At 46.5% G+C, this 13,261-nt stretch overlaps 2 protein-coding genes across 2 annotated transcripts; both read right to left on the bottom strand.

Annotated features, from left to right (window-relative positions):
- Positions 1-832: 832 nt before the first annotated feature.
- Positions 833-2,643, bottom strand: DFJ58DRAFT_880852 (uncharacterized protein). The gene is made up of 3 exons (XM_041394549.1): positions 2,442-2,643; positions 1,689-2,372; positions 833-1,629 (listed from the first exon to the last, which is right to left on the bottom strand). Exons 1-3 carry the CDS (start codon positions 2,613-2,615, stop codon positions 838-840), a joined length of 1,650 nt encoding a protein of 549 aa, XP_041244273.1. The 5' UTR covers positions 2,616-2,643; the 3' UTR covers positions 833-837.
- A 6,961-nt stretch (positions 2,644-9,604) lies between these two features.
- Positions 9,605-11,885, bottom strand: DFJ58DRAFT_880847 (uncharacterized protein; the record flags this gene model as incomplete). The annotated part of the gene is made up of 9 exons (XM_041394548.1): positions 9,605-9,643; positions 9,699-9,846; positions 9,893-9,956; positions 10,016-10,294; positions 10,363-10,432; positions 10,522-11,252; positions 11,303-11,335; positions 11,390-11,581; positions 11,630-11,885. The coding sequence occupies 9 exons, from the start codon at positions 11,883-11,885 to the stop codon at positions 9,605-9,607; spliced, it is 1,812 nt and encodes a 603-aa protein (XP_041244272.1).
- Positions 11,886-13,261: the final 1,376 nt, after the last annotated feature.

The following is a 13,261-nucleotide window of genomic DNA, read 5'->3' as shown; positions in this document are numbered from 1 at the left end:
ATGCGCCTCTGCTCGATGATAATCCATACAAACACTCATATAATCATATAATCATATGCCGACCTCGATCAAACACTTGTCAAGACTGAAATAGTACAAGGCGAGTTCCAATTGCCCGACATTCAAACGTTCAATCAACACTTGTACTCTCCGGGCTTGCATTGGCACCTGCACATAAAGTTGTGAATCAGACTTAGACTCCGTACGAAGGGTGAAATTCTGGTGTTACTCGTTCACATTAATTTCTTTAGGCCATTTATACATACTGCGTCCCCCTGAGGCTGGAGATCCTCCATAGCGTACTTCTCTCCTGGAGAAGTTTGGTTCGTGCACTCCCTCAAAAGACTTGTGTTACCAAGATTCGTGAGCTTTGTTTCTTTTCTTTTTCTTCGTCGCATCCCCGTTTGTCGGCACTTTGTCTACCCGCCCCCATCTCCAAAACATGTTCCGAAGCACTGTGCTCGCGATCCCCAAAGCACAAACGCTTTCATAACACTATTCGTCTAGTGTTCGTTCCTCATCATTTGTGTCTTGTAGATTAATCATCTTTTCCAGTCGAACTGTCAAAGTCTTCGTCACTATGTATCTCCGCAATGTTGAATTTTTCAATCACTCGGCTCCCTTTTTTTTTCAAAAATTTTAAAATTATTGTTTATTGTTCGTTGGGGCGGAGCCCTATGTTGGACATAACCTACATCAGCTCACTTCTGTGGTACGATTCCAACAAAGTCCGTTAAGAAGGCCTTGACTCTTGATATTAGTTTAAGCATTTAATAGGTCATCTACTCGACATCAGAACTAATCAGTCAGATCGACTAGCTGATAACAGACTCTACGCTATAAGTCAATGGCCTCAAGCCTCCTTGACAACCCTGTAAGATCCCGAACAGAACCGTGTATGACAGTGTATTCCCAAATTGTGTTGAGTAAATATATTCTATCCCTCTCAAGCCATGTGTTGTGCAACTTGTGGAATCTTCTATCCGATACGACCTCGACGTAAGGCAGAGACGTTGTCAAGCTGACCCTAGAGCTTCCAAAGGATCCAGCGATGTCTATCGTCGATGGCTCTTTCACCACTCGTCCTAGACCCCGCCTGTTCGTTACAGCTAGCGGGCTGAAGTCCATCATACGTAATTTATACTGGATAGAGCCCGCACTGGCTTCGAATGACTGCAAAACTCGATTGCCGCGAACGTGAATTTTGAATCGAGATGGATCCGGGTGCTCAAGAACACGGGTGTTTGAAGGACCCCAATGATCCCATGGTATTGGCGTTGCAACTGCTATTCCATCGAGGTCGAAGAAGATCCTCGTGGAAATAACGAAGACTAGATCAGATGCGATAAGGCATAGTAATTGATTTGTAGGGTCTGGGGTGTGCATCGTTTGTCGGGCTTGCATCTGCAGCTGTGCGCTATGTTCAATATCATCCATCGGAAAGAGGCACTGCATGTTTGATAATAAGAGGGGCGGCAGGAAGCACGCCAGTAATTGCGGCGCCTGTGACATATCCTCGATTGAATAGAGCTTCAAATCCTCAATGACAACTAGCAACCTATTGTTTTCGAGAAAACAAAAATCGGTTGAGCCAACAGCTGGGTAACGCATTACATCGCTGAGGACACTCTAAACAGAGAATCAACCATCAAGTCTTTCAACGATTCAACAATTTCTGATCAACTCACACAAGATGTCGTTGAGTGTTGCCAGTCCCAAATCTGAAGCTGCGACCTATTTTCATCCTCATCTTCAACTGAATCCACATATAAACGCTGCAACGCGATGTGCCTCCCACAACCTTTGAGGCTCGTTCCTGTTGTTTCAATGAGGTCGTCGTCATCGTTTTCGAGCAGGTCTGACAGAAACAGCGTCCGTCCAGCAGCCCGGGGGTGGATACCACCACTATCCAGCGCTCGAAGGTTAATGTACAACGTCTCAGGCTCGTCATCAACATAATACAGCACGGCAATCAGGTTTTGTCCTGGGTCTATGAACACGTTGCGGTTGATTGAGTGGGGCACTACACATAACGCTTCTGGGGACCACTTGCGCTTGATTATTTGTTGCGAGGGCTTTGGTAGAACTGGGATGATCGTGGCCGAGTTTTCCATATTGTCCCAGAAGTAGAAATGCCCATCAGTGAAAAATGTTTCATGACCATACGGTATGTTTGGTATGGAAATCGTTTTGAAAGAGTAGAGATCAAACTTGAACCATGCGTGGGCTCTGTCCCTCAAGAGTTGTAGACGCTGGGAAACAGGAGCGAGATCGCCCGTGTTGGGCATAGGAAGTAAGTGTTGGCCACTAAGTTCAACGATGTACTGAAGCCTGGAGGAGGAGATGTACGTCTGGCGAAGGGCCTTACATACCTGTCAGAGCAAGAGGATTGTCGGTATAAAAGTTTGTTTAAGATAATAACCAACACGATTGTAACTCACGGATGTGCAACGAAGAATATCTCGGCAAGGAAGAAGACTGAGAATGTAAAACAGTAGTTCTCCAGCAAGAGACAGGAATCCTGCTTTGGGTTTCATCTCGTAATCCACTCTCTTGACTTGGCGAGGTGTACAACGAGTCTTGAGCATTGGATATACTACTAAGTGGGAAGTCATACACCAGATGTAACGAGAAATATTTGAGTGGGCAGCCACTGCCCACCCGCCGAGAGCATGCACGGCGTGTTGTAATCTACGTAAATGAATTATTTATGTAAGTACAAGTTTTGTCTTGATTGGCAACCACGACTTGGTGCGGCTACGTGACGTACATGTGTAGGTTCCAACTTTACCGTAAAGTTGAAACCTGACAAAGGTCCTAGGTTTACTGACGGGGCCAGGTACGCAATGTCACATTCAGGCCCGGAAAGAACTCGAAGAAAAGCTAACTTATTAGCAAGTTCAGCCATGGCGTGGCTTGTAGCCTAGTAGGTGTCTACTGGCGAGCTGAATATCATATGCAGATCGTGACACACGCTGCAAGCCCCGAGGCAACAGATCAGGGCTCAGATAGTTCTGTGCCATGCATTGTGCAATTAAATGCGTTAGGGTACGCATCTTACTTGTGAATCACAGCATGGAGCGCTGAGAATGGCAAGAATGGTGTGCGCGTGGAGGTGAGTTGGCGAAGATCGATGGCGAAATAGATTATGGAGATGGATGTCTGGCGGGTGTACTGGCAGGATGGATTGTTTGTGTTACGGTATGATTGTTGGTGCTACATCCGATTCAATGTTGATGTTACACCAGATACTAGTTGAGAGCTGTCGTGTACATGCGATCCATGAGGTGCCATCTGCTGGGAGTTATAGGTGAGGAGGCGAGGAGAGCAAATACTTGAGGTGGTCCTGAAACAATAAACTCAGGACGAAGCTGCTCACACAGGCGGTACTGCGACTTCACGCATCCTGAGAAGGCGCGTGTACGAGTTGCGAGTGAAGAGGCCAATGACCATCGTAGAGATCTTGAAGGAGTATCGGCCTGTATACCAAACAACAACCCGATTCCAATACAGTCGAAGAAGCTTGCATAGTATCACAAAAGTAGGAACAAATAAAAGCAAATTCCCCTACTCCTTTGCAGTGCACTAAACGAGCATTACACACTACTACTAGTCGATGTATGCACACGCTCTTCGAAAGCGATTGTGGTTATGCCGGTTGCTGCGTCGGAATCGGCCACGAGCTTAGCGTAATATTCTCGAATGCTAAGGATCAGGCGTGGTCCCAGCACAAACGATTGCAAGACCGCCAAAATCTGAAGAAGCCCAGAATAAATCTGACTTTCCAGGAAAAGTGGGTCCTATAGAAATGATGAACCGTGGTCGCATGCAGAGGTGAAAGATTGACATACCGTTGAGAAAGTTGGAGAGAAATTCAGAATGAAGGTGAAGCAAGAAATAGCAACCATCCTACCGCGTCCGACCCTTGAGTAGAAAAAAGGCAACAATAATCACAATACAAGCTCACCCCATAAAGTAAAGCATGTGAGTTTGGATCAACATCGTGAAACAGTCTCCAACAATCTTTCCTGCCGAATGTTGTCGCAGTTCACGGAAGCGTTTTTACCGCCATCCAGATTGTGTGACACAGTGCGAAGACCTCCCACACAAAGCCAAGTATCCAAGTAATGGGAGCCAGAAGTAGGATATATTCCACATAGTCAGTCGAGCCAATCGAACACTGATAGATGCCGGAGAGAATGAGTTCCTCTGGTATTCATCAATTAGATGCGCATTTTTTGTCATCGACAATTAAGCGTACCCCCTGAAGTATGCATCGTTATCACTACGACGACCACTCCGTTGAAAATGTTGACAGCCAGGAAGGTGACAATGAGAAATATCAATATCTTTCTGGATAGTTGATACATGGCATGCAACCGAGTGATGATGATGACTTGCAGCATGTTTCAGCCAAGTCATTACCACTGAGTTCTCGCAAGTGCCAAGCTCACCCCACAGCACTGCAAATTCCATAACACTTGTCCAATTCAATATGACGAATATAATAAAGCCTGACAAATCCGGTCAGTGACAAGCGCTGGGTGGCACACACTCCAAACAGACTCACATCTGTGGAAGTATAGCGTGGCAGTCATTAGGGAACCAAGAAGTTAGTAAATAAACGTACTCACCCCTACAGGGCACCAGAGTTAATTGAAGGGGAATAGTAGGCCTATGTGCAGAAGACTCACTGCATGTTCCAGCGAGATGGTCGGAATATCGTCTGTATTCCATTGGTCAGAGGACGCGAAAACAGCAAATATACTAAGGAGACACACATAGCATGTTCAGGATGATTGCGAGAGATAGACGATCAGCATAACACCGAATGTTTGGCCTTCCGAACATACGCGGCATATAAGATCCCAAGGTAGCGCACCTAGGATACTTTCAAGTCAGCACAACATGGCAACCGCGACAAACAAACTACGTACACTGAGATACAGAACTGTCATTAGGGACCAGCGGTGCCTCTGGAATTGGGTGTATTTTGTGTCTGTTCCTCTCACATGAGACTCTACCTACCCAGATCAGTTCGACCTATGAATCCATTCTTAGCGACATGGCTGCTCCGGTCATAGCGTCAACATACCTCTTGTCCAAATGTAAGCGCTGGAGGTACTTGTAATATATTGGCAGTTCTTCAATATTATCATGCTCACCCCAATCATACATCACTCCAACAATGGCGGCAACTGCAAAACCGCAGCCAAGGTTAGATTGAGATCCATCAGCTTCAACATCCGACTGTTCCCCACGAACCTATATAATAGCTGGAAAAACGATATGCACTGATGGCCGGCCACCAAGTGGGGCCATCTAAGACTATGGTCATATTGTTAGAGAATGGGTGTGGGTAAGAGGCGAACTTGGCGGTGTATGGCGATGGCATATATACCATCATCCGGTGCTTAGATCATTGAGATGAGATCGGGGGATGAATTGATGCTGTCCGTTGCTCCTGTCCCCTATTTTTGACGGTTTATTTTTGGTCTGGCCTTGGCATCAAATATGGTTTTCAAGTTTCCGCGTGTGCAAAGAAGTAAAACAGACAACTCACGTTCTACCCGTGTGCGAGCACATATCTCAATACTATCTTTGCTCCTCGTCCTCAGGCCCTCTGTCGCTTCACGTGCACCTTTTCGCTCTCTGCTTCGGTTATCGGGCTTTCGTATCATAAGGTTGCCAACAATGGTGCCAAGTGCAGTCTGTGCAAAACCTCCATTCTCCATTGTGCGGTGCTGACGGGGCATCAGTTTTCACGGCCAGAGATAGCCTAGTTGAGTATCCCTGAGATATACTGTAAAGATACAGGGAGCTTAGTATATCGGCATGACAGAAATGTTGAATATATAAAACAAGGGAGAAGTAGACAGATCACTCACCTGTATAACCCATTCAATAAATAATCTGCGTCCTAAGAAATGTAAGCATATGCACACCTTCTCCGACCACATCCGAGTCGGACATTGGCCTATCATATCATCATGTTAAGGATGTCAATAAATGGTAAGTGCAGAATCTGATACAAGACACACCATACCCAATTTGCGGCGTCGTCACAGGAAGGCGGCCCTAAAGCCTTCAAATCGTGTCATGAAAGATTGATTATCATGTTCTTGATGAGCGCCTGTCAGCTGAATTTCAACTGTTGGCAATGCCCAAGCAACGCCATTAGAAAAGTCAGAAAAAGAAGTATTTTGGTTGGTTGGTGGTCAGGTGGCCTGCGGATTAGTTGGTGCAGGATTGGTTGAATCTCGTCCAATACTCGTGCATGAGTATGGTTGAATGTTCGAGCAGCGTGTTTGAACTTTGGTGATTGGGCCGCCGGGACTCGAAGAAGCGAGGACAGGGAATGCCTGAAACACAAAGGATGACTCGTCACATAACGGCGAGAAATCGTACCTCTTCGTGCACCCATGGAAGGTGTCCCGCTATCACTGACTCTGACTTTGCTCTCCTCGCTAGCGTTTCCCGCGATAACACCATCGTTCAACTACCAACTCCCTACTATTGATGCTCCCGGTATTCTTCGTCCACCAGGCGTTACAAGGCCCTACTCGGTATAGTTCTCAAATGAGATACATCTGCATGGTGGGACAATGGCGCTTGCATTTGGAATTAACAACCCCTGCTCGAGCCAATTGATAGCATGACATTTACTTACACTAATAAAAATGAAAACAGGAATGGCAGTCTAACGCTCAACCTCAAGATATATTGCACTGAGTCACTTGGCGCAAATGTGTGCAGGAAGTTGGGGCGGCGTGCCAGTACTACTTAGTGATGCGATGGTTTAGGAGAACGCTGTTCAGGAATCAGAACACCAAATAACTTAAGTCAGTTTAAGTGACGAATTTCACCTTGCCAAGCACCAGACTTGGACGCAAATGTACCAACGGTGGATTATCGTCGGAAAGAGCAAATATCCGACGATATTCGGGCAAATAATCACCAATATCTTGAGGAGCCAAAAATCGTCGGAATAAGCCCTTATCTGACACTTTTCAACGGCAAAAAATTGAGATTCTCCCTAACTATTCACCTGTCAAATAATTGTCCGTATGTAGCCTAATACAGCATATTCCCCTGCGACGCGCCTCCTTCCTCCTTCTGCAACGATCAGAGCCCTCTGTGGAAAACCTGTACTGCTGAGCAAGCTCCTGACTGTCCAGACAAGTCCACTGAAGCTATTTTGACGTGCGATTCAACCCCTGGATAGCAACACAACAATCTCCGATACTATGCCTCCTCGGAAGCCCCGGGTTGCCTCACACAGTGCGCTGGGCCAGGAAACGAGCCCAGAAGAGAGCCAAGGGGCTGGGGACAAGGCTGTACAGAAGAGGAAGCTGGATGACGGAGCTGGGGATGTGTCGACAACCTCCAAACGTGGTAGGAAGCAGTCACAGACCACAGGTGGGTTCAAAAACCCGTTTTCAGCACTTGAATCCGTGTCAGCACCTCCGGTTGGTCATAAGACGGCGCCAGTAGCTCACCTAGTTCCTCCGGAGTCCATCCCACCCCATCCGCCGCAGTCATTTGACGCTATGTTGCCACAGGACCAGCGTTATGATGCATATATGCGTCCTGATGCGATGGAGGCAAAGCTGTCAGAAGTAAACAATTGTTCATCTGGACCTGCAGACGTACCCATCGATCCTGCACTTCAGGCACCACACGAGCTAGACACGCTGTCACTGATACAAGGCTACGACCCAGACACCGAGAGAATGCCGCCTCCCGCTACGAATCAATCAATCCCATTCACGTTAGCGAGTGCTGCAATCATCAAGAGTCTGTTTGATACCTTGTCTACACGTCCGACCAGCACCAATCCCTTCAACATGTTGTCGAGCACCCGAGAGCGATCTGCTACACCACAAAACACCAATTCAATTTCACCAACACTAACGAGTTCATCACTCACATTGTCTACAGCTTTCACGACTCCAGATGGCTCGCATTCGTCATCTGTAGCTTCACGTGTATCAGCAACCAATAGAGAGGGCACAGGAACTCCGAGTCTCACCAAACCGACCACTGGCACACGAGCTGTCATCCCAAAGTGGCTTACGGACACAATCATGCGCCTGGAGAATGAAATAAAGGCCCTGAAGGAGAAGCAGGACGAAGCTACTGACATCATAGATGAACAAGCTCGTGAGATAGATATGCTTCGTCTGGAGCTTCGAACACTACACAATGGACACAATCAGCTCGGTGAAGACATCGAAAAAACATGCACATTGCTCGATTCTGTCTCTTCAAATGTTGACGTGATTACCAAATTGCTTCAAGGAAGTAGTGAGCCATCCAAATCCAAGGCAGCACAGGCAGTTAGCGACAATTCAAAGGATAATATCTGGAATGTGAGTGATCGAGTGAGGGTTAAACAGCATTCACTTACATTGTAGACAGACGGGAGTCCGCAAATGGTTCTTGAAAGGCATCGGTGTTACAAAACCATCAGCAATAAAGGCCTACCATCCGCACAACAATGGCATACAAATCAAAGGGGACGAAGTTCGGCCCGACTTTAGCAAAGACTGGAGCGAAAACGCATCGTGGCACACTCACCTTATACAGTATATCAAGCAAAATATCAGATCATGTCGCCCAATCGTTTCCCAGGAGCTCCTCACTTCAAAAACGGATGAAGACATCCTCAAGCGCCTCCACGAAAACTTCAAGTATCATGCAGCAGAGTACCGCAGTGCAAACAAAATCTCATTAACAACAGGAAAAGTAAAATGAAAGGTTGACTCATGGGTAGCGCGACGTGAAGCACACAAATGAGCTGTAAGGTTCTCATAAGCTTCACATACATTGTCTGACTTTCTTGCAGAAATTGGAGGAGCATAACCACGTGCGACCTGCATCAAGTCTCATGTCCACTGCATGGGATTATGCATTCCAGTTAGTGTATCAGAGCACCGATGAGAGCATGCCATCAGAGGATGAACATGGAGGAATCGACCCAGACACAGATGAGGAAAAGGATGTTCGCAAGAAGCCACTTGCAAAGGCCAAGGGTAAGCGAAAAGCGCCATCTAAGGAACCATGGATTACGCACCGTGAAAATTACCGGTCGTTGTTGGTGCATACTCCACAAGTATGTGACGAGCACATAGCTGAATCAGATCAGTTCAATCGAGCCATGGATCACCTCAATGGCCTCGCACTCAAGGACAAAAATTCAGCCATCGTCATCCACGCATCATTGGTGATCCACGTGATCGAGATTTGCCATATGTCAAGACAGGTTCGAAGATACCCCTTGGTGCGATCAATCCTGAGTGGCTGCATATGCACCCCCAAGACCCATTGAGGTACGATGGAAGCATCGGTATGTTGCTATTATCATAGCATTGCCTGCACATAAATTGATGAGTTGATCATATCAAAATGAAGTTATCATAGGCGCACCTGAACAAGCCCAAGCCATATCACAAGGTTTGAATGATGAAAAATTAGCAGATGATGAAAGAGAGTTACTAGCTGATGAGGATGATGAGGACTTGTACAATGCCTAGTAACCTATGAGAGACTTCTCATGCAATCAAGCTGTATCATTCCAAGAAAATGTTATATCGGTAATGGTTCAGTCATCGTCAATGTCCACATCTGCTTCTGGGTTGCCCTAGTGTTCTAAACTGTTAGTGTGAATTGATTGGATGATAAAATGAGAGACGTACATGATCATACACCACTGTGATCCAAAGCATTTGGTCATGTACCTCAATGGGAGCAAGGATGAAGTGTCCCGTCAAAGCGTTGATAGGAATCACCTTCAAATCACCAAGCTGGTCTGCGTACCATGCAGCAACACCTAAATCTATCGCCCTTGAAACATAGTAAGTATGGTAAGACACAATTGGAATGTGCTCACCAAAGCGCCCATGGAAACTCAGGTATGTTGTCATCTGAAATAAAGTGCCATACAATGGCAAGATCTGCAACGGGGGGTGCTGCATCAGCATTGCGTCTGTTGTGAGTGACTTGCAGTAGGTACTGGATCTCCGCAGGTTGACGTCCATTAATATATGCATAGCGGGCAGACTTCCCTCAGTGAGCGGTGGCAGAACCATAGCGAAGTCTCTGCAGCCACAAGTGAGAGTATGATCTGACATCGCCCATAAAGTTCTCGCTGTCTCCCATAATGCTGGTAGACATTTGAGATGGACAATTGCCCTCCACTCATTGCGCAGGTACTCGTATGTGACTTGATACAAGTCATCACTGATCGCCAACAGATTGAGCTTCTTAGGGTGCTTTGCAAAAGTCAATTGATCTATGAGTGTCCGAGACCGCAATAGGATGTCATTGACAACTGCACGTCAAGAGAGGTATATGACAGACCTTGCATGACATTGGCTTTCTCTTGTGCCTTCAGGGATGTCCGAAGAAGATGCAGGGAGTCTTCGTCGTCCTCAGTTCAGTTAGGAAGAGCTTCTATATGAAGGATCTAATAGTAGACATATAAAGTTAGTTTTAAAATGAACGTGCAAGGAAACATACCAGTTCATAATTAAATGTTATGCTCCACCACCATCGCATCAGTGTAGCTTCAAGTTCTCCTCCTTTATGCTGGTTGTGATTGATCTTTGCAAGCCTCCCATTATGTCGCTCGAATGCAAAAGCCCACGTCGCATAACAGGGCCTGAATTCATACATCTGCCGTTCAAAGTGATTAACAAAATGGAAGTACGGTGTCAGGTGACATCCCATGCGAGCCCAGCTCTGTGTAGCATGAGATAAAGCTACACATCCTCTGCGAACATCGTTTGGACTGATAGATTGAGATGATAGGATGCGCACTGTGGCAGAGAACTCAAGAATTACAGCATAATGTCGACGTAAATTACGGTCCATCTTGGCAGAGTTAACACATTCAGTTTTAGCGTCAGAGGGATGTGTATTGCGAGCAAGCAGATGTTCCAAAAGCCGCGAGTGTAGAGTTTTCTGCATTGTGGCTTGGGCAGTGAAGTTTTTGGTATTAGACGCCGAGGGAGGTGCATCGTGATCTGGAATCTCGCCGTCAACTGCCCACGCATCATACAAAGCGACAAAAAGGACTGGTCTGCTTTTGGTGATCCCTTGCCAGTTGAAAGCTATGAACCAGATTATGATGCGGACAATGAAAAACAAATAACACACTGACTGAAGGCGGTAGGCAATTTGCTTCGACTGGCCAAATGAGCCCTGAAAAAAAGGACTCAAGTCGGTCCATTGGCTTGACAAGTCTTGTTCTGTTAAGTAAACCAGACTTGATGAGGATGATCTTGTTAAGATGCTTCACCAGACCACCTCCAGTCATCTTGGTCCTTGAATTCTATGTGAGCAAATGTTAGTGTGATTGAGCAGTGTATCACAGTGAGATATGTACTTGACGGATCAAAACAACTTGGGTGAGCAAGCGAGAAGGAAGGTGTTTTACAAGTTGGACACATGAAGAATTTCGAACTATGACCTTGGAGGCCGGTCACTTTGCGACTTGACGGGAGATCGGATACATTGCAGTACAGATGAGAGTGTGAAACCTCTGGGTCGTCGTGACCATGAACAGTGAATTCTACTCCTGTAGGACGTCAATTGAAAACAGCTACAAATATTATAGACAACGTACCCTTTTCCAAACGAAGCATACTCTCCACAAATGGTTCCAAAAGATAGTTCATCTCCTCTAACGACAGCTCGTCGGGTCCTGGCATAACCATAACGAGTATTGTTTCTTCTGGGAGATAATGAATAGAGCGTGGATTGTTGCAGATAACAGCATAAAACACGCCTGTAGAATGATAGCCTAATTTTCCTTCAACTGCTTGAAACCTGTAACAATGAGCACCTAGTGTAAGTGTCAAATTGGCGAGGGTGAAAGACATGAAAGACATACCAGTCAATATTGATCTGCCAGACCAGTCCACAAGGTAGCAAAACGAAGCGTTGATGAAGTTCATGCACGTCTACATCCTCTATTTCCCAGCGCCCACCTCTTCAATGCTCTAGCCCCGCTTCGATCATACGCCAGCCATATCCATCATAGATGTCCCTCATTGGCTTAGATGGGTCAGGAAATGAATCATATCCACGACCAGGAATGGGAGGGACACAACCTGGCTGGTCTTCAGGGCCACACCAGTGCTGGAATTGGTCCCATTTGCCTGGTCATAGAAGAAATTGCTGTAGAGCCCGTTCGAGAGGTACATATGGGATGGTTTTTGTTGGAGTTCATTTGAGGGTGCCATCAGCAAGTCGTTTCGAGGTGTACAACGAATCCGTCACAATCAGCGACAGTGCAATCAGGGGAAAGTAGCTCAGAAAGCTCTGATGGATGGTGTAACTTCCAACAGATATTGCATATGAAAAAATAGACAATAAATTGATCTGTTGATAGACCAAGTCGTCTGAGGAGGGTAGGGAGCGTGTGGGCAAAGTTATCGAGCCCCGGATACTCAATATCAGGGTTGGCCTGTTGAGCGGTGCGCAGAAGGCGCTGTGGTGTTCAAGCTCGGGCTAGCCTCGCAGAACCCCATTTCGCTATAGGAGTCAAGCAGCCTAGATATCCACATCGCATCCATACACCACTTCCTTGCAAAGTCTCAACTCACTCAACTCATCCTAGTGTCGCGCCGGTCTATGTCCAACTCGGCCGATGCGGATCCATGGCCTCAGTCTCTCGCAGAAGAGCCAGGGTTGTCTTAACTGTCCCTTGCTCGTCAGATTGGCCATCACGCACCTCGGCCGACCATTCTGTCCCATCGGTACCAAATCCTCCCATGTCCTACCCATGTCCACCTATCTCCATTGGTGCATTTTAAGCTCATTTTACTGTTACTGAACAAACAGCAGGCATTATTACATGTATTCCCATGGCCGCAGCACTCGCGAGCCTTATTACATATTGACCCGAGTACCTTGTGTTTCACTACTACTCTCGCCTGTGCGATTCTGGACGTTCACGCAGTTAGATAAATAGGACTCAAGTTCGTATTATCCCTTACTTCCCTTCCTCGGACATACCTGGTACCGTTGTAGGAGTCACCTTAGTTAGTCCTTGATTGTGCAAATTGATCCCCCTTGCTTTTTATCATCAGACATGCCTTGACCGCTCTAAGTGCACTCTATCTAAGGTTTCTTTACCTAGGCCTTGTGAGATCTGGACCGATACCGGTAGTCTTACATCGGCAACCCATACCTAGTCTTACCTCGTCATACCTAGTTATACCTGGACTCTCTTTACCTCGGCCTAGACTTACAT

This window comes from Suillus subalutaceus, assembly GCF_016647625.1.
Source record: "Suillus subalutaceus strain FC151 chromosome Unknown DFJ58scaffold_48, whole genome shotgun sequence".
Classification (NCBI taxonomy): domain Eukaryota; kingdom Fungi; phylum Basidiomycota; class Agaricomycetes; order Boletales; family Suillaceae; genus Suillus; species Suillus subalutaceus.
Note: the sequence above shows the minus strand (reverse complement) of the source record. Positions and strands in the feature narration are given on the sequence as shown.